Here is a 21870-nt window from a genome sequence, read left to right on the forward strand (position 1 = left end):
AGATTATTGATTGAGGTCTTTGATATTCTAAACATTAGCTTATTCTGTTTTAATCAAACATATTTGCTGTTCTGTGGCTTTCTGCCTTCTTTGGACAGCAACATTTATATTTTCAGAATTTTTTAAAATGAATTAATTCAAGGATATAAGAATACATGGACTTAATTCTCTATTCCTGCTATTCAGTATATCATCTGCAATAGGAAATAAAACGGATGAGATCTGGTTTGAGATGTACAAAGTGGAATGCTCTGCTGACCTCTTGAGGTTGAAAGAGAAAATGTTCACCCTAAAATACTGCGTTACCCTTACAACCATAGAACATGAAATCCAGTTCACTTGCTGGGCCACAGTACTGCTTTCTGTAGCAATCTGCTTGTGTCTCAGATGAAAGCCTAGGGGAATATTGTTCTATAAGGGGTGTTTCAGAATATTACTGGATCTGAAAAAGAAATAAAATCTTAAATATGTAAATTTTATTTTTAGGGTCTTCATGTTGCTTTCTTGCATTGGCCAAAGATCGCTTAGCAACAGTGGTGTTTTAGAAAGTTTACTTAATCTCCTGGATAACCTGCTGTCACCACTGCAACCTCATTTACCTGTGCACAGAAGAACTGAAGGTAGCCCTCTAATTTGGGAAACTATATTTTCATATTCATTATAAAGTAGAAAATTGAGAGAGTAGCTCACAATTTTTGGTGTATTAAAAGAAGAAATTGCTCACTATACTTCCAAAACACAGTCGTCTTAAAATGTGCTGAAACTTCTTGTTCTTTAGGTGCTAAAAGAGATTCCACTGCCGCCGCTGCTGCCCCCACCTCTTAAACCTGAGCAAAATCTATTTGGTTGCTTTTAATTCAGCTAGGAAGCTTTAAAGTTTTAACAAAGTGGGGGAAACATCCAATGTGTAGACAGCTCTAGTGACTCTCATGAATGACTTTGGAATTTAGCATTTTGGAAAGAAGTGCCCCTTTTGCTCATGAGATCCTTTCTAAGTTTCAAGCTTTTGAGGTAAAACATGGTTATGAAGACAAGTTTGTTAAGTATATCTGCATGGTTTCTGCAAACTACATGAGGTTTTTTTGTAATCACAAGGAATTTACATTTTTTTGACCCTAAAAAAAAATTACTGAAATTATATTCTCCAAACTTGATTTTCTTTGAGTGTTTTCATAACTACCCTAAGTTTGAAGAAAATGCTTGCTTTTGAAAACATCATACTCTAGGCTACTTATGTTATGTACATGTAGCAGAGCATTGTAGAAGATAGGATGTTTAAAATTCTTAGTGTTGTGAAGTTGATAAATGCCAGCTGAGACTCTGTCCTTACTTTTTACCTTGTCTCCCAATGTAAACAAGCCTACAGCTGGTGTCAGAAGCTGTCCTATTGCTTCCCATTGGTCTACCGTGTACTTTCTCTATCATGGCCATATCCTACTGTAGTCTCTAACTAGTTTGAGGCAAACCCAAGCTTACGTCTCCTCTACCTCTGTTTGCACTCTCCCCACAGCTGCCAATTCCTTTCATAGCTCTTGCCTTACTAGTTGTCCTCACGGAGGACTTTAGGAAGCAGAAGTAACTGATACTTCAGAGCTTTATTTGCTGGTCTTCCAGCTTTCTTCCTCCTGGACAGTACAGGTGAGTACTAGGGCATTATTATGTGTGGTGGAAGCATCAGGTATGGCAGAAGAAATTCCTGTTTGAGAACTATCACACATAACTAAGGGTCAAAGGGGTAAAAGCTTACTGGGGAAAAAAGTCAGAAAACAAAGGACAATCAGAGCAAGAGGTGAGTGTTGTGGGTAGAGAGAAGTTGTAAACTTTGAGGCAGAGGGGGAAAAAAAGAATAAGGAAGACACTTGGAGGGAGGGAGAGAAGCTGAAAATTTTGATTATTTTTTTTTTAAGAGATAAAAGAAATGCACTTGTTTAAACAGAAGTATGAAAAGGTATATACATCACTCTGCAGCAGGCTCCTTTCTTTTTATTCTGCCAACCAAAAAGGTGTGTAGCGGTCACCAGTGCTACTCATTTCTATTCTTGCAATTTAGTCTGCCATTTCTGTTCAGGTCCTGTTATGGGGGGGCCTCCTGTTCCTCTGCCTGCTTGGGGTGGGCTGCTTTCTGCCAGTGTGGACAGGAAATTGGAGTTAACAGTCAGGGCCTGCATCCTATTGCTTGGGCTGCCAGCAGCTACATGTGATTTTGGACAAGTAGTTTCTGTGCCTTAGTTTTCTTGTTTGATCTGGAATTAATAATAGTTTGAGTTAATTAAAGCTTTTTTGAGGTCAGTGCATGAAAAGTGTAGTGTAGTTAAATGTGGCTCAGCACAAGCACAGCACGCAGATACAAAAATGTGCATGTAACCTCTAGTACTAATGACTTTGCTGTATTGATATTATGTTAAAGTATGCCTTTTGCATAATGACTGTGATTTAAGTGGTCATTAATTGTAGGTTTCTGGTCTTTATTGAGCACTCACAAGTTCACGTTACAACTGTTCATTTAGATTTGCTCATGCACACAAAGATTTTTCTCGCATGATGTGTAAGATAGGTTTTTTCCCCTTCTGCCTGTACAAAAATATTGCATTTAATGTGTGAGAGAGACTGAAATAGGCAATAGCCAGTCATTAGTGCCACCAGCATGGTTCATCTAGTCTGAACTCAGTCTTTGCTTTCCTGCATCTTATTCAAATGGCTACGTGAAAATACACTTAAGAAAGGAGTAAAAATGAAGGTATTTGGGTGCACGGTTATAACTGTCTTGTTGGAGCCCTGGTTGATGGAGAAATTTCACACTATGGAATTTGAGACATCTAATTTATGTGCTTTAATGCAAGCAGCTGTCATTCTGCATTTGGTATTTAGGAAGTTTAGACATACAATTTTTTGACTTTTTTTAAAAAAAATGCTGCTTAATTTTTAGCTTTAACAGTAGAGGTGAAGCTTTTGACTTCTGACTTCATCAGACTAAGAGAACTGTGACATTTTCTCTTGCGCCTGAGTTCTATACTGAATGTTTGATTTCTTCCCTCATTTATTGAGTGCTCAGAGTCTTATCCTCATTTAGGAAAAAAAAAAAAAAAGGGAGTGGAATCTTTGTGGCCTAGTGAAATGTGTGCCATCTGATGCTTTTTATGATTTCTTTAAAACTACTTTGTTATGGCTTCAAAACTTTATTAAGGCACTCAAATCTATTTGTTTTTAAGGAGTTTTAGACATTCCCATGATCAGCTGGGTTGTAATGCTGGTGTCCAGACTACTGGATTACGTAGCAACTGTTGAAGATGAAGCAGCCACAGCCAAGAAACCTCTGAATGGAAAAGAGAGGGAACGATTTTTGACAGGTATGTAACACTTATTATCAAAACTTGCTTCTATGGGTATTGGTTTGCGAGCTGTTCAAATACTTTAAATTTATTTTCATTTCACTTGAAAAATGAGATTTTAAAAAGAGATGTTGTGATCATTTTATTTGCACTGTTCTGCATCTTTGTGTCCCCTTCTCCTTAGAAATATGACCTCTTTCATTTTTTTAAAGTGAAGAATACAGGATTGATTTTGGTTCGTAAAATGTCTGTCTATTATCCTGTGACTCCGGGACCTGGCAATTGAGAATACAGTTGTATTCAATACAGTTGAGACAGTTTGTATTATGAGAAAGAGCAACAATATGACATCATAACTGCTTTGGTATTTGCTATGGCATTTGTATCCAGTATTTGTAAATGCATTTTTTGTCTATTTTTATTATTGTTTAAGTGGATTAGCTATGGTTTTCTTTGAACATCTTTTCTAAAAACGAAAGCTCTAAAGCTTTTGTGTTATGGAAGCTGTTCAGGTATTTTTCGTTAGGACAGTTTTGCTTACTCCCTTATATGTTTTAAAATAATGAAAACAAGATGGTACCACTGCATTTTAAAATGACACCGAAATATTACCGTCAGTGGTGATAGTTGCATAATACTAAAGGAGTTTGATTTTGCTTGTTTCTTTAGTATTTAGTCTATGGAGATGCTAACCGTTGCTGCAACGTAAATGCTTTTCTCTGGAGTTAAGTGAGGTTTAATAAGATGGATTAATATCTCCTTTTTTTTTTTCTATTTCCATTAGGAAACCAGTGGAGCTTTATAAATAATAGTCTTCACACTCAGAGTCTGAGCAGATCTACTAAAGGCAGCAGTAGCCTAGACAGACTGTATTCCCGAAAGATCAGAAAACAGCTTGTGCATCATAAACAGGTGACTTCCAGCACGGTAGTGGCTATTTTCCCAGAAGTATATGTTATTTGTAGTATATCTCATTTCTTGAAAGAACAGCTTTGGCCTTGGGACTCATTCAGCCTTGCTTTTGCATAGGTCTGGTTCTGTAGCTAAAGGCTGCCTAACTTCTTTGACATTCATCTCAAACCGTGGGGCATGGGATCTGCTGGAAGAACAGATGTTGGAGTGTACTGTTGCACTGTGGCCCATATTGGACAATAAATATAACTTACTTTCTAGGTGAATCTGGGTACACCTGAGTGCAAGCACCTAAGCTGTGATTTAAAAGTTGGTAATTCTTCAGACGCAAAATTTTCATTTCTAAATGCAACCATGCAGGTTTTATGACCCTGGGCATGTAAGTCTTGAGTTCCTTTAAAAATACTGTTTCTTCTTAAACTTCATCTGTTCTGGATCTGCTAGTAGCCCCTTACAGTGTCGTAGTTAAGATTGTATATAAACTGTATGTTGAAAGCTCAAGTTACAATTTGAACTGAAGTTTACTATCATATGAACATACTGATCCTTTTAACATCTTATTGCTTAAATTTTCATTTTTTCCTATTAACATTTTCTTTTAGCAACTTAACTTATTAAAAGCAAAACAGAAGGCTTTGGTGGAACAGATGGAAAAAGAGAAAATACAAAGCAACAAAGGATCATCATACAAACTTTTAGTAGAACAGGCAAAACTAAAGCAGGCTACTTCAAAGGTACGATGCTCTGAAACTGTAACTGACTTCTTGTCCTTTGTGTGAAAAGACCTGTTCCTGCAAAGTCATTTTTATCCTACGTTGACCTTATTTTAAAAAGTTGTTTCATCGTGGCTGCTATCAAGTATATTCTGATGCTGAAAACAGCAGCCATCTGGAAATTTCTTGCACTGTGAAAAATAGTTCATCCTTCTACAGGGGTTTTTTAGGTAGTCATTGCTGAAATCACTAATAATCTTGTAGCTTTGGGAATGTCAGTCATATCTTTAAACTTTGGATAACCAATGGATATACCAATAGAAATGTAAAATAATATTTTATGTGGTTAATTTTTATGCATGATACTCTTCTGGATGCTCTCCTGGTTGAGTAATCAGAAAATAATCATGCCAATGACCATCTCCCCAAACTAATAAATACGACTTTTGAGAAGGTTTTCTGAGCTTTCTCAGAAGCTTCTTAGCTTCCTAAAAGTACTTATCCTGTAAATTGTGGCATTTTGCAGTAAGCCCTGGATACTGAGAGTGGATGTGGCAGTTAAAGAATTATTTTGATTGAGACGAGGTGCTGAAATTTAGGGGTTTCTGGAGATGGCAACATGGACTTTGCAGGGAACACAAGAAAAGTGTAAATCTTTCTAGCTATGAAACTTAGGTATCTCTTTAAATATTTACTCTCTAGTTCCAGAACTGATAGTGTCTGTTAGGATGACTGAAAGTAGGCCTGTAGAAAGAGATTATGGAACGTTGGACCTTACAGGCAATCTAAAGGGAAATCTTACAACAACTTCCAGTAATTACAAAAGAAAACCCCACCAAAATTTAAACAGCATAAAAATAAAGCCCTAAGTTTTCACTAACTCTGCTTGTCATGAGCTATTCTTTCCTGCACTATCTTCTGCTTTATTCCAGCAGGTTATATCAAGGGGACTACACCACTGGTGGCTCCCTTGAGACATCTTCAAATGAGTCACTGGCTGAAATATGCTGTCCAGCTATTTAAGTTTCACTTTATAGCAGCCATGTTGCATCAAAAAAGCATGTTGAACTAAAGAGTTATCCCCTTGCAGTATCTTAACATCTAGTTACGGTATTACTGTATGCTTGACAGTTGCATTTCAAGCAGTTTTTACTACTTCGCCTACTAATCACTTTCAGTTATGACAAGCTGTGAGTAACTTAAAACATTTATTGCATTTAGGAGAAAGCTGAAACCTTTGTGTTAGTAAATAATTCTTTCTCTAGTCTACTTCAGTAGCTACTACTTAAACAAGATTATAAGAGGTGTTTGTGTTATCTAATTTTAGACTGCTTGTGTAGCTGATACAATGAACTCAGCTGCTAAATGTGTGCCTTTGGTGGATGGGAGGATTAATAAAAGCACCTTCTTTGCTCCATTGAATTTGTAGACCCTCTGTCAAAAAGGTTGTAGTTTAGAGCCTTGATCAAGTATCAGACTGCTTCAATTTATGGTGGCTAATGGACACTTTGTACCCTGGAAGTATTAAGAAAGTTAGAAGTTATTGATGATTTATCTAATGTGAAGAACTGAGAAGTCAGCATTCTTGTAAGGGTAAATTTCCATATTGGCTATTTTTATGGTTACCATGAAGCAAACTGCATATAGCTTTCTATGCAGGTGTGGAAATATGAAAGAAACTTCTAAAATACATATTCTCAATATGTTTTACGGCAAACATAAAGGCTTAATTGGCACTTGTATGGACTGAATAATTTGGTTATGAGTCTGTCACCTGAGATAACATGCTGCCAAAACAAATTTCTGCCAATAAGGCCTTAATTCCATTCCAGATTCTCATATATTCTTAGACTTCACCGCCACCCCCCCCCCCCCCCCCCCCCACACACACACACACACACTCCCCTCCCCCCAGTTTTACAGTTACTGTTATTGCTGCCTCAGATTTTCCCTGGAAAAAGATTTAGAGGTTAGTTTTAAAATTTAACTGTTGTTTCAAATTTAATTTCTGCAGCACTTCAAGGACTTAATACGCTTACGTCGGACTGCAGAATGGCCTCGTTCTACTTTAGATAGTGAAGTATCAACAACAAAGGAAACTCCGGAAATTGAACCACTTCCATTTACACTGGCACATGAACGTTGTATTTCTGTAGTGCAGAAGCTGGCACTCTTTCTCTTGTCCATGGACTTCACTTGTCATGCAGATTTACTTCTATTTGTTTGTAAGGTAAACAGAATATGGAGCATCACTCTGTAGTTGCAATGGAGATTGCATTAAATTAGCTTTCTATTACTGCTTTTTTGCTGGCTTTATGGTAAAAATTAGCTGCAGCATTAAAATTTCTAGTAATTTCTGGTGAGGTAGTTTTTCTGATCCGTCACCTTTTGTGTAACTTAGGATATGACGGCTTCAAAATTGTGTAGAAAAAGTAACTTTGAAAAAAATATTTTCATATAATTACACTTGTAAAATTCTAAAATTTTAGCTAGACCTAGCTAAAACCACCTAATTTACTTGTAAGCAAAATCTAATAATCATAGAAATTAAAGCTATTACATATTTTTGTAGTATTAAATATGAATAGACATATGTTTCTTTTTTTAATAGGTTCTTGCTAGAATTGCAAATGCTACAAGACCAACAATTCATTTATGTGAGATTGTAAATGAAACTCAGTTGGAAAGATTATTGCTGCTTCTTGTTGGAACTGACTTTAACAGAGGAGACATCTCTTGGGGAGGAGCATGGGCTCAGTATTCTCTGACTTGTATGCTGCAGGATATTCTAGCAGGTTCGTTTTAAGTTCATACTTTTCAGAATGTATGTTACACATGAAACTTTCTTCCTTTAATGTTTTAGGGGTTTTTATTATTATATTAGAATCTGCTGACACTATTAAAATAATAATTTAAAAAATCATAAAATTGAGATTAGTGTGTAAAAAATGCAATTTAAAATTGCAATTACAGTCAGTCCTGAATTAGTGACTTGTGCATTGAAAAGTTAATATTTATATGACTCTGATTATTTGAAAGTTGTTCAGAACTCTTCCCCTTGAACAAGTAGCCCTTAAAGAATTTAGAATTAGATGAGGAAAAACAGACAGTTGGCGTAGACACTGGAATGTTAATTTGTAACTGGAATAAAGCTTGAAATGGAGTTGTCTGCTTAATCTAATACATAGGAGAGTTGTTGGCACCTATAGCAGCTGAAGCTATGGAAGACACTGCTTTGGGAGAAGATGCTGGAGCTTCAGCTGGGGATTCTGATGACTCTCTCCAGCAGTCCACAGTTCAGTTAGTGGAAACAATAGATGAGCCTTTGACACATGACATCACAGGTAAATTATTCCATAATCTTGATGTGTATATATGTTTATATACTGAAAAAAAAGTAAAAAAAACCTTTGATGTTATTCATCTATCAAAATATCAGTAAAGGATTTTTGGTGCTAGGATAATTAGTTTCTGAAAATATAGGCAGAATATAAGCAATTCTTTAACTTAGTTTTACATGTGATCAGTAAAAAAAGGGGTTTTCTTCTAATTATTTAAAAAAGGCAACTTGATCACATTCAGTAACTTTTTCCACTAAGAGCTGTAATATTAAAAGCCTTAAAATTATCCATTAAGTGTGTGATATATCCATGTTTTGTAATTTGTACTTGGTAGTATTAATACTCTCTTAATCACTCAAAGGTGCTCCACCTCTGTCATCCTTGGAAAAAGATAAGGACATTGACCTTGAATTACTGCAAGACCTGATGGAAGTTGATATTGATCCTTTGGATATTGATTTGGAAAAAGATCCCCTTGCAGCCAAAGTCTTCAAGGTATGACACACCTGAGCCTTCAGGATAACATTTACATGTGAAATAATGAAACCCTTTCTCTCTTACACTTCTTCATTAGTGGTATTTGATGTCTTAGACCTGCTTTTAGCTTTCTATGAAGGTTTAATGTAGAATTACAGGAAAGAATGTAAAGACTGTGTTCACATCTCAGACGTATTCGTATCTCGGTTGACCACAAAATATTTTGCGTTTGCATGAAGATATCTGTATAAACAAGTGGTTCTGAGTAGCTAGTGCTCAGACCAACTTCAGACTATGAGGAGAAGGAACTAACTTCAAAACTAACTTCACTGTGGAACAAGAAAATTATTAAATGCTTTCATACTTAAAATGGAAACTAAACATATCAGAGGTAGTAAAATTACATTTAGATGTAATAGTATATTGTCAAGGTGTAGTAAAAAACAAAAATATTTTGTTTGTAAAGAAACACAACTGTTCATAATAGTATGTTGAGTCTCTTTTCTCTGTCCATAAGGGTGACGCTCTCATTTGGAGTTTTCCCACTCTCTCACTATTGACTTAAACCTTCAGCCTCACTTGAGTTAACCTGAATTATCTTTCTCACCACTTGCTCAGAAAACACTACATTTTCTTTTTTTTTTCCCTTCTGTATTCCCTCATATGTCCTTCCACTGATTACCTATCAGGTAAAGATTTTTTTCTTTAAATCTCACCCTACCAAAAATTTCACTTAGTGTTTAGTTTTTGTGTTACTGATGTTTTCCTCCTTTATTCTGCTATCATTTCATGTGGCAGTACTCCTTAGTCCACTTCATCCACAGGTATCGTCATGATCTTATTGCCTGATTGGATGTCCTCTAAAAAACAGCCAGAAAAACACTTCTTCATGCTTAATCCTCCTTAGGATTTGCTTCTGTGTCTGTAAAATGGCAGTTGATAATGGATCTTGCCATTAAAAAGACAGGCATATGCAAATTGCCTTCATACAGTCTTACATTACTTTTTTTTTTCTTGTGATCCATATGCTTTCTTAGTGTCTTAAATTATGACACGAGTAGAGATTATTCAACTCTTTCTTTTGCAGAGCCCCGTACAAATAATCCCTGAGCCTCACTGAGGCTTTAAGGTACTTTAATAGTACAGTTAATAATATAGTATTCTGTCTTGATAAATAACTTCTCAAAATACGTGTGTGATACTCCACTTCCAAATCTACAATATGGTACAAATGTGTGAATAAAAACTGATGATAACATTTTCAAATTGGCTTCCTGAATCTTTGAGACGGCTAACTACATTGCTAGATTTTGACAATCACTAAGGATTCAGTAGCTTATACTGCAATAAAAATTGAAACAAAATTTTCTAAAGCTGTTGGATCCAATCTTCTGGTTTTAATTTTTTGTAACTTCAGTGTTGGTTGTTAGTCATTGCAAATTTTATTTTTGTACTTGGGCAGTCTGAAGAGTTGATGTTTGTTTTTTTTCTTGTTGTTTTGTTTGGTTTTTAAGCCTATAAGCAGCACCTGGTATGATTACTGGGGTGCCGATTATGGCACCTACAATTACAATCCTTACATTGGAGGCGTTGGAATTCCGGTTGCAAAACCACCGGTAACTGCAGAGAAAAATGGATCACAAACTGTGAGCGTATCGGTCTCTCAAGGTAAGCAATGAACTAAAGTTCTGTTCGGGGTCTCTGTTCTGTGATACTGTATTCGACACTTTTGCATATCAAATTATGTTAACAATCTCTACGTGTATTAAGTGGAAAGAATTAAATTTTCTATATGCCACAATTTTTCTGTGGTAACTGAGAGAATATTATGTGAAGTTTATATCCCTGTGAAGTTAGCAGCCTAACATAGCAGAAAATCTTATTTTCTAACATTTTTGAACACACACTTATAGGCAGTTTTAAATCATTCCCATTTTCTCAGAGAATTTTGGAAGCTCTTTTCTGGTTGGCTGATATTTTGGATAGTTGGCTGTACCCTAAGGAATGAGGTGGCACACTTGTTTAGTTTGAAGGAGTACTACCGAACTGGGGTGATAGATCCCTGCCACAGTGGGGAAAAACAGCTTTTTGGTTCTTGTTTGAGAGCTATTACCTTAGGAAAAAGAGACTTAAACATATGCAGATTTAGTTGTGGGTGATATTAAAGTGACTGCGAAAAGAAATGTGTGTTTCACAGCAATTTAGTATTTTATTAATTACGTATTTCACGTCTGTAAGAATCTTATGTTCAGTTCAGAGTATGTTTCTGCATTCTGCTTCTGTCATATATATAAGTGAATCTTCCTGTTAGTGATACTGAGATTTTTTTCAGTTTAATGTGTACTATGTATCTATATTGCTTGCACAGGAAGTTAGAGTAACTAATTATATATGTCTTTGATATAATTCAGTTTTACCCTGTTTGTTGCCTTGTGTAGCTTTAGATGCACGTCTAGAAGTTGGTCTTGAACAGCAGGCTGAGCTGATGCTGAAAATGATGTCTACCCTGGAGGCTGATTCCATTCTACAAGCATTAACAAACACATCTCCTACATGTAACTACACGTTGTCAAGTCATTCTCTTCACATAATGACCATGATGCTTTGAAATTTGTGCTAATTTTTTCTGCAGTCACTTAGCAGTTTAGAAAAAGTTGTATTTCACTTGAATTTTCTTGTTAGGCTGAGCATTAGAGCTATTTCTTTATTCAGATTTTTTAATTATGTGTTTACGTATATTTAAGACATTTTGTGAAACTGGTCAAATATACAGGATTTACTTTACAGTGCATTATACTACAATGGAGGAGTTGTTTTCATTTTCCGATCTAGGTGCAAGTGAACATTAAGTTTCCTGGTTTTGTGAAGCTTAATTCTTGCGTTCACTGTGAAATCTCAGCTGTTTGAAAGCTGCTTTGCACTTGACAGTTTCACCTATTCAGTGATGAAAGTGAAAATATTTGAATACAATTTTGAACTCGGCTGTTCAGTAAGCTTTATGTTATAAAAACACTCATGATGCCAATTTACTTTTGAACGTATTTTCGGTGAGTTGCACTGTCCATCTTAAGATGTGCTTCTTTGTAGCTCTTCAGGTACCTTAATATGCATGCAGTCATTAGTTGAATATCTGATGATGGAGTAGGTTTAGCAACATCCTCAGCCTTTATTCTCAGGAATTTTATTATTGACTGCAATAGTTTTACCATAATGCATGAAAGAGATGCTCCGATTGTTTGTCTTACCATTGTGTTATCAGGACACTCCGATAATACGTGTTTAGCAAGAACTGTGAAAATGTATTTGTGAGGGCTCACTCTCCAAACAGTTTTGTGAAGATGGGGATGTCTAATATTCAACTACGCCTGTCACAGTATGGTAGTCAGTAGTCCAACTCAGCCGAATGCTACATTGAAGATGTTCTTGTAAATTATAAAATAAGTGTCTTTCCCTTAAGTATAAAATGCAAGGAAATAAATATGAAGTTAGCTTTAGCAACTTTTACAAAATAATTCATGGGGAGATGGTACTTTTTGGTTTTTTTTTAGTAACCCAGTCTCCTAGTGGAACAGATGATTCATTGCTAAGAGGATTACATGCTGCTAACCAAAATGCCCAGTTGATTGTACAGTTGTCATCTATACCTATGCTGAGCGCATGCTTCAACAAACTCTTTTCCATGCTACAAGTCCACCATGTTCAGGTACAGAATTATGAACTGTGAAATGTTTTGATAGTATTTCTCTCTAAATTTGAAAGTTGTTTTCCTATACTTCTTACTACTTAGGATGCAAGTAACCTGTTATGTTATGTGCTTTATTGCTTGTGAAGCTGTCATGGACAACAGTACCAATAATATAACAGACAAGCTGCTGAAAGCTTTTATCAAATAGGACATTTCTTGTTACAGTGAAAAAATGGGTATACATTTTCATATTTAAAAACAAGTTCTTAGGTTCAATGAAAGATAATGGTTAGCTTATTAGTGAAGAGTGTCACTAAGTGTGCACTCTCCATCTGTGGAGGCTTTCAAAACCCAGCTGGATAAACCCCCGAGCAACCCAGGCTGCTGTTGTCTTTGGTCCTTCTTTGAGCAGAAGACTGGATTGGATAACCTCCAGAGGTCCCTTCCAGTTGTCCAATGATCCTAAATGTTAAAATTATAAGTGTGCTTTTTGAAAAGTCATTGGTTTAGCAACGCTTTTCTTGATACATACAAAGGAATGCCGTGCGTGCTATATATGAGTGATTAGGTGCAGGCCTGCCTGTTTATATCTTAATTGGGTGGCTGACTCCATCCCTCAATCGTTCTTTAAATATCTCATCCAAAATACAGTTTGTGGTGTAAAGGACCTTCATGCTTCCCCAGAATATCTGAATAGTTATTTTCCTCAAGGGAGTTATTCAGAGTGAGCATCAGTGTCTCTCTGATAGTGAAGAAGGTTTCCCAGTAATTAAATTGGCCTTTTGAATAATTATGGTTGACTGGTAAACATCACTTGACTGTATTGAGACATTCCGAAAGCTTACATGCAAACCAGTGTTACAGGTGTAAGGTTATGATACAGACACTTCTGAGCAGTGTGTAAAGCTGTATTTTTTTTAACATAAGTTTGAAGAAACTTCTTAAGAGAAACTTAACTGTATTTAGAAAAAAGCAATTACAAAAACATAGCAGAAGCATTTGCTAGTTATGCTGAATTTTCCTTGAATATTATGTTTATCAGAATCTTCAAATCCAGTAAAGGATAGAGTATGTGTGTGTGTGTTATCAGTGAAACAGTAGCACCTGAGAATGTAGATAAGGCTTTTAAAATCAAAACAGATAACCTTTTATGCCCTGGAATTCTGGAAAAACACTTGAGTTTGGTTTGATAGTGGTTTTTTTTCCCTTTTTTCAGCTTGAATCCCTTTTACAGTTATGGCTCACATTAAGCCTGAATTCCAGCTCCTCTGGAAGTAAAGATAGTGGCGCTGATATTTTCCTCTATAACGCTAACCGAATACCTGTCATTTCTTTGAACCAAGGTAAAATACATTAAATATGGGAAATTAATTTTCCAGAAGTGTAAGATAAGATTTTTTTTAAGTACTCAATTTTTGCTAATAAGTAGAAAGTATTATAATAAGTATTCTTGATAAGATCAGTGTTGGGATAATTTCTGTGTTCTTATTAAAGAGCTCTTGGGCTCATTATCTTCTTAACATGAAAAATGTGTAGCTAGTATGTAAATGTGTATAGTATGAGAGATGATTCCTTGAATTTGCATAATCTCCTCAGAAATTAAATTGTAAAATTTGTGGTTCTTAACTCATGATTACTCGCAAGAGGACTTTTTAAAATATACTTCTTAATCGTAGGTGAACTGCGCACTTGTATGCACTTCTCTGACAAATTTCTTCTCCTTGTATACCATCCTATGATGTCTTTATTATCAAAGGCATTGGTGGAGGGGGGAAGCCTTATTACTTTTTGGCATCAGACTACTAATTGGTACAAAGACATGTTGAATGATTATTTTTTTTTCCTGCAATATGTTATACTGTATAGTTTACAAAATCTGTGGTGTCTTGTGGTGATAGTCCAAATCATTAATACCTGCTATAATGAACCTGTTATGCTAACTTCCATGAGAGCATTTTGAAACCAGTTTCTTTTCTCTGAGACATCATCATTTTCTCTGAGATGTCAGGGTCTGGGCATTGTAGAAAGTTCTGTGGGCCAGTTTCTGTGAATTGTTGGTGAGGCTTCTTCTCCCAATTTCCTGGAACAATAGTTGTCAAAACACAGTAAATACAACAAACAATAGTATTAATAATAATATTAATAACAATAATAGATATAGCACCTTACAGTAAAAATAAGACATTTATAGTAATACCCTGAAGATTAAAGCTTGGAAAAACATGTTTTTCTTGACAGCTTCAGTAACTAGCTTCCTGTCAGTTCTGGCATGGTATCCTAATACCTTACTCCGGACATGGTGCCTTGTGCTTCATAGCCTAACTCTCATGACAAATATGCAGCTTAATGGTAAGTTTGGGGTTTTTTTTAATGTTGCCTGTTTTAGTGACGTACAGATGAGTGTTGGTTCCCATCCAAAAGACTACCAGAACTTTGCTTTTGTCATACAAGTACTTTTGTTGGTTCTCCATAAATTCAGGCTTTTCAAGAGTGGGCTCCTTGAATTGCTTGTACCATGGGAAACTGAAACCCTCGTGGTAAAAGAAAATGTCATTATAAGTAGGTTGGCAATGTCTTCTAAAAATGAATTTTAGGACTAGCGGATGATCCTTGGGAATTAGCTTTGTACTATGGGAAGAGGTAGCAGAGAGGAAGGATCAAGGTGCTATGAGAGAGATTCATGTTTTTGTGATGCAGTAGGACTATTGTCATAGATATGCAGGCACTAGTCATTGCTTATGTTAAGCTATCTGAAAATAAGCCCCCAGAAGCTGAATCTATTAAAAAACAAATCAAGCTCTTTCATTTCATTTCCCTATGCACACCAGATTATCACACAGTCTGTGTGTATTGCTCCATAACAGACTAGAAAATAATCTCCCTTTGTGAATGAGATTCTGCCACAAGACTGGTAGAAATAAAAGGATGTGATTTTTAAATGAAGAAATTAAGCTTCTAAATGGCTCAATATCATAGGGCAGCTGTCGTGAGGAATGCTTTGGTGGCCTTGTCCTCAAAGCTAAAGAAGATATCAAATAATAAGAACTTGGAGACTGGAATATTTTAACACCTACATGTTACACCAAGTCAGAGCTCTTTTAAATTCTGTTTTCACTCCAAGCATCTGACTAAAGAAAGTAATTACAGAAGGAAGAAACTGGGAGCCACCTGAAGATCACACCTCTATGAAGCAATTTGCCATCCTGTGATGACACAGTTTTCCTAAAAAGATGCTTATGAATCTCTTTTTCATATATGCCATTTCAAATCATTGTCTTTGGGATGCCCTTTTTTCTTCATGTTTTCACTTTCTGTGCCTTTCCTGTGATGTCGTTTAGAGATCAGTCTCACAAAAATCTGCTGAAGTTTTTGCTATTAGGTGAAGCAGTAGAGCTGTGGATAAACTAACGGAAGAGACTTAATCGATATTCACAAACTGAGACTTCCATCTTATTCTTGGTATTTGAGAACAGAACATGACCTGATTTGCAGGATAACAGTGCCTGCAGTTAACACCCATGTGTACTTCCAACACTCCGACTTGTAACTGTAGACTGGCAATTTCCAAAAATTATGCTGCATGTACCACTGAGACATATGTGAATCTCTTCCAAGTGGTACGAGGCTCAGAGTTCGTGCTCTGACACTGACAGACAGGCAGCTGTGTGTTTGCAGGAGTTTCTTAGGCAACTGGCTGAGATCAGTAAGTGACAATGTGAATGAAAAGCTGCTCAGAAGCAACCACTGTGACGCATTGCAGGCGCACTTCAGCATATGAATGTGGTTGTGGATTTTTGTGTATATAGGATTGTGAGCCCAAGGCTGGGGTTGAGTTGGAAAGGGTTGGAGATGCAAGCTTGCTGGAGGGTAAAGAAAAGGGTTGAAGGTGTGTCTCCTTTGATACGTGTGTGGATTAACACAGATACATATCCCTTAACTGCTCCGCTTCCCATACTCACTGATAGAACCAGGAGCTAAATAAGTTTAAGCGCCCATCAGATAACTTCTGTGCCAGGATTCCTCAGCAGCTAATAATTCAAGATAATATTCTGTCTCAATGGCACTGAGTTGTCACTTTTAAGAAGTGAGATAATCTCTGTTCAATTCTTGACAATTGAAGGTGGGATCCATCAGAGCGCTTCTCCAGTCAATAATTTTGGTTTCCGTGTGCTTTAGTTCAGAACTGGGACTAATAATAGTCTCTTAAGCCATTACAGGCAGTGTCTCACAGGACTTCTCATCAACTTAGAATTTTCAAGATCATGCTTTCCAGACAAGATAGGGGGGGGGTTGTTTTTTTAAATATATACAGCCAGTTGAGAGCGAATAATTTAAAGAGAAGTCATTCCTGAGACTGGTGAAATGTAAGTGACATGTCAGCTTTCTCTGGAGTCAAGTTTCTCTTGTATCCTCTTTAATTCTGTAATGTTTTAAGATCTGAAGTACAAATTGTTCACATCTTTACTGTGTTGACAGGTTATGGTTAGGGTTGGGGTCTTTTTTGGCTTTTTGGTTGGGGGGGGGGGGGGGTGTTTTTTTCCACTAAGATGTCAATTACAGTTCATTGGGAATAATTTTGGCTAGTCTTGCCAGATGTGTGTGGTTATAAAATGAGGTTCTTTCCCCTTTTAATACCCCAAATACAACAAGCCCCCAAATGTGTTCATTTACAGAATATCTTCATTGATTAAAAAAACCACCACCAAATATATTTTATTCAGATGATTTCAGGTGTAATAAACTTCTTCAGATGCAATAAGCCTTTTAAATAAGCAAGAAGGAACCTCTTCTTGACATGCTCCTTGTTAGATAATCATATTTGCTGTTTCAGAAACTGAAAACAACTTAGAGTTGTAGCCACTCAAAGATGATTCACTAAAGTCTTTTTGCAGGTGGGCATTTTAGCGCTGAGAAAATCCCACTATTGCTATTTTTCTAAACCACTGGATGTCAAAGCCTTCTCAGACAACCTCCTTCTTAAGTTTGCTTTATTTAATTGAAATGCATTATTGCCATTTGATGCATATGTTCACATTCAGCCATTCTGTTTTCCCCAGTCTTTCATTTAGAAAGAAGAAAGGAAATGAAACGAAAGGAAAAAAGAAAGGGGGAGGGGAAGGGCAGTGCTTTTTCATATTCTTCCATCCATTCTAGATAAGGGTCTTGCCTTATTTGCTTTTTACAGGTAGTCTCTTTGAACCCACTTCTGAATTCTGAACTATTGTACTCTGAAGATTAGTTTTGATCACCATTTCTTCAAGAGATCAATGAATTAGAAGATCTTGTCATGAGAAATTAGGTGATTCTAGAGATCTCATCCTGATGTTATTTTTCAAAGCTGCTTCTTAGTTATTTTTCCAAAACCCCAGATATCTCCAGTAGTAATCAAGGCTTTTTAGTTGTTTGTTTGGTTTTTTTCCTCAAGTATAAGACAGATTCTTTTGGGGAACTGTTGTATGTTGGGATTTTATGAGCAACCACTGTCGAGAGCAGGTCAGTTCATGGTCAGAAAATCTTATTTCGTTATGCCATTATGTGCTGATAAATATCTTCAGAATGAGAGCTCAGGCTGTGTAACTTCTGTGCTTCAGAAACTCTTATCTGAGGAGTGCAAGATATTTTTCAGGGATAAACCCAATACCCCCAGCCATTTCTTTTCAGAACAATGACCTTAATTGGTTAGAAGATCCAGGGACAAGTTTTCCAAGGATGGTGTTTAAAAATCAGTATTTGATGGGTGACATCTAGAACCATTTAATGCCATGTAGAGGAAGGTGGGTAGAAGCAGATCTACAATGACACCTGGCTAAGAAGAATTTCTCAGAGCTACAGTTGCTCTAAAGTAAACAGCTGTCATCTGTCAAATTGTTCTCATAGTGCATTTACTCATCTGTTCCTTTAGCAAGAACTATTCGTGCTCTCCTCACATGCCCTTTTCCTTATCTGTTATTGTTCTCACCAGAAATACTGCTTGAGAGCAGTGTTTTGAGCATAAACACTACCTGACAGAGCAGATAATGTAGATGCATCCTGAAATCTGAGTTAGAATGTCAAACAAAACATGTCAGACTATGAATATAATGTATTAAAAAAGGTGGGGTTTTATATTGCAGTGATATTTTCAGCTGTTAAATAGTAATAAAATAATATAAGAGTAATGAAGATGTATTTATTCAGTTATGGCATCAACTCTATCACGGAACAGTAGAAAAACTATGGAGCCTTCTAATCCTGGAAGGAAATGAGCTGACGGTTAGCATGTGGACTTGGCTACTGCTTGTTAAGAGGACATGGGCTGGGACTGTCAGTTCCAGGGAAGTTCTAACATAACGTCTGCTTGTATTAAGATGTAAAATCTTCACAAATAGCCAGATTTAATTAAGTAGTTACAGTACAGACCTAACAAGTGAAGGTGAACACAGCAGGAAAAAGCTGGAGTTTTCTAAATAATGTTACCTTCGAAGAAGCACCAAGTGAACAAATTAAAGGACTGAACCTACACCCCAAATGTGCCTGTTCAGAAAAATGCAAGCATATATATTCTAAAAGTTGTAGTTTCAATGAAGAGTTTGGGTTTTTTTGTTTTTTTTTTTTTTAAAAGAACAACATTGAATAGCAGTGTTGCTTGTCACACTGATTGTTATAGACTTCATAGGTGATTCAGGGTCTCTGAAGAAAATGAAATATCTTCTGTCTATGAAGGTACCGTTCAGGAATGCAGGAAAGTACAAAAGTATGTCCCTTGTTCAAATAAAGATATAAACATTTTGGGAGCTTTGTACACTTATTTTAAAATAATGAATTTGGATACTCAGTACTTCTGGACAAACTCAAGTGAGATCTAGCTCAAAACTGAAGTCATACACAAAGTTTGAATGATGTAGTTACATTGAAGCAATGAGAAGTTACAGAAAACTATGAAAAACAGAATAACCACATCCAGAGTAACTTCTCGTTTTGATTAGTTATGTCAGCTACAGTTGAATATAATTTTTGTGATAGTGATTTGTCTTAAGTTTTAAAATAGTTTATAAGTGTAACTTTTTTCAAGGGGGAAAAAAAGCAGGGGGGGCAGTAAGTATAGACAGGTCTAAGTATACATGCAAGAACTATGAGCTTAGCAAGTTAGTGTCCTTAGTGACCTGAGTGTCATTTTCATTTTTAACTTGTATCATGATACACCCAAAAAACAACCAACCAAAAAAAACCCCCACCAGCAACCTACATACCTAGTTTTCTTAGGGGAAAAATCAGTGTATTGCATGTTTTACTCAAGTGAATGTTCAGAGATGCAGGTTCAGCAGGGGGAAAATAAACTTGATCAGCTCACCCAGACTGGTGTTTCCATGGCACATCCTGCAATGGAAGGCTTCTTTGTTGTTCTGAAATACTCAGTTTTTCTTTCAGAGAACCCGTGAAATTGTATGCTTACTTTTACTGACTTGTCCCCCACCCAGACAAGACCTAGCCTTTTCATCTTTTGCACTGTCAAATGTAAACTAGAGCAGGCTTATTGTCTACAATACAATGGAACTGGAATGCTATGGGTTGCTTTCTTGTTTTTATTCAACTCCAGCTATTGCCATTCTATCAGTCATAGCCATACAGACTTGTTCCACTACTAATGTTGGTAAATCAATGCAAAATGGTTTGTATAGCTGCACAAGAAATACTTTCAGCGTTAGTTTACTGCATTCATCTAAAGCAAGAAATCTGTTTATAATTTAAGAATAAAATGGCATTTGATAACAGGAAAACTTACTGTGAATTATCTTCTCCTTCCATCTTCCCATAAGAATTTGTTCTCATAGCAAGTGTCTTTACAATGCTATTTTTATTTCATTGCTCTGAAAGCTTTTCAGCTGAGATGGAAGCAGTCAGGGTTTAATTCTGATTTTGACAGAGACATTTCCCTCCTAGTTGGGATCTTTAGTTTAACTTTCCTTAGTTTAAGGAAATTATTGTGAATGATGAAGACTCTGATAAACAGGATGACCAGTAAGTAGTTCAGGATTTGGTTTTTTTAACAGCCTCCCTAATTAAGAATCGTATCTTGGGATGCAAAGGGATGCCAGCCAAACTCTCGTACCAGAGCATCATTTCCTCTTGATTTAATCTTTTATATGTGATGAGGTAGTCTGAAAGATATCACATCTTCAGCGTGTAATAACCTGTAACTTCATTTAGATAGGTATGATATTGTAAGAATACATATTTTTCTTCAGTAGATAGCTATGCTTTTTTGAAGTTGTGTTTTGAATTGATTCAATATACCACTACTGAATGAGTAAGACCATGTTTAATAAAGCTCATTTGTTTGATCATTGAAGGGTGTATTTTAATTCTACTTCTGGTTCTCCAAGTTCTTATCTGTTAAGCTTCCTACAGTTTTAGTCAATGATGAGAAGTCTCTGAATGTGCCAAGGACAAAAATATCTTGATTGTTTACAGGATAATAGAACACGTGGTCTCTGTCTGACAAACTAACAAAGGCACTTAAGCCTTATTAAAGTTTTGGACTAGCAAAGAGAAACAAATCAAAATATCTGTATATATTGTGTCTACAAAATGAAGCTCTACTTTCAGGAATATTGCCTTAGCAAGCTCGGAACACTGATGGAACAGTTTTGGGAGTTTATATCTGTACTTGATGGAAACATCTACACTAAAAATTGTAGTCCTGAGTAAGCAGCTTTAGGTAGCTGATTTTGCTGAGAATATTTACACATCATGAAATAAGTATAAGGGATAAGCAGTATAAATGTTTGATTTACACTTAATGCTTAAGATTACAGGTTTAATTTTCATGTCTTTATTTTTAAGCTGGTCCCAGCAGTGCCATTGGAGCTCAGGAAAGTACTGCCCAATTGTTGGTGTCAGATCCAAACCTCATTCATGTGTTAGTGAAATTTCTTTCCGGCACTAATCCTCATGGAACAAATCAACACAGTCCACAGGTAACTAGCAATTAAGAGAAAACCACTTTGTAGTAGGATTTCAATACGCTTGAAATGAATGTGTTATTCATAATGTATTATATCCTTGGCTTGTTTCTTTTTTTGGTTATAGTCTTAGTTGGTTCTGATGAGCAACCATAGGGAAGTTCATGTTGGTGATACACTCTGAGTAGTGATTGTATGTTTTTACAACTATCTGGAGGCTTGCCACAGGGAGAGAATGCCATGCGATATGTCAGTGAATGTGTTCCATGTTAGGATTGCTTAGTTGCACGCATGAAAAAAGTAATAGAGTTCAGTTAGTTTACTGAAATCTTGTTGGGTTGGGATAAAAATGCCAATAAAGATTAAGTTTAAATATCTAATAATTCCAGAATTTAAAATTATGCTTTTATTTTCTGCCTGTTTTCTGAATTAATGTGTTGTTTACTGTTTCTCCTCATTTCAACTAATTTT

The 21870-nt window shown here is 36.1% G+C and overlaps 1 protein-coding gene across 9 annotated transcripts in view; it reads left to right on the forward strand.

Moving 5' to 3' along the window:
- The window catches only part of BIRC6 (baculoviral IAP repeat containing 6), a 190681-nt gene that overhangs the window by 67717 nt on the left and 101094 nt on the right, over nucleotides 1-21870 (forward strand). For 8 of the 9 annotated variants that reach the window (XM_075496117.1, XM_075496108.1, XM_075496112.1 and 5 more), the window contains exons 31-44: nucleotides 487-620; nucleotides 3210-3347; nucleotides 4114-4241; nucleotides 4844-4975; nucleotides 6969-7184; nucleotides 7566-7749; nucleotides 8143-8298; nucleotides 8657-8790; nucleotides 10287-10440; nucleotides 11211-11327; nucleotides 12321-12475; nucleotides 13674-13800; nucleotides 14696-14806; nucleotides 21281-21414. In XM_075496117.1, the coding sequence (XP_075352232.1) occupies nucleotides 487-620; nucleotides 3210-3347; nucleotides 4114-4241; nucleotides 4844-4975; nucleotides 6969-7184; nucleotides 7566-7749; nucleotides 8143-8298; nucleotides 8657-8790; nucleotides 10287-10440; nucleotides 11211-11327; nucleotides 12321-12475; nucleotides 13674-13800; nucleotides 14696-14806; nucleotides 21281-21414 (2020 nt within the window). The remainder of the gene's footprint in view (nucleotides 1-486; nucleotides 621-3209; nucleotides 3348-4113; nucleotides 4242-4843; nucleotides 4976-6968; nucleotides 7185-7565; nucleotides 7750-8142; nucleotides 8299-8656; nucleotides 8791-10286; nucleotides 10441-11210; nucleotides 11328-12320; nucleotides 12476-13673; nucleotides 13801-14695; nucleotides 14807-21280; nucleotides 21415-21870) is intronic. The other variant, XM_075496115.1, reaches the window with a different exon arrangement.

This window comes from Mycteria americana, chromosome 3 (assembly GCF_035582795.1).
Source record: "Mycteria americana isolate JAX WOST 10 ecotype Jacksonville Zoo and Gardens chromosome 3, USCA_MyAme_1.0, whole genome shotgun sequence".
Classification (NCBI taxonomy): domain Eukaryota; kingdom Metazoa; phylum Chordata; class Aves; order Ciconiiformes; family Ciconiidae; genus Mycteria; species Mycteria americana.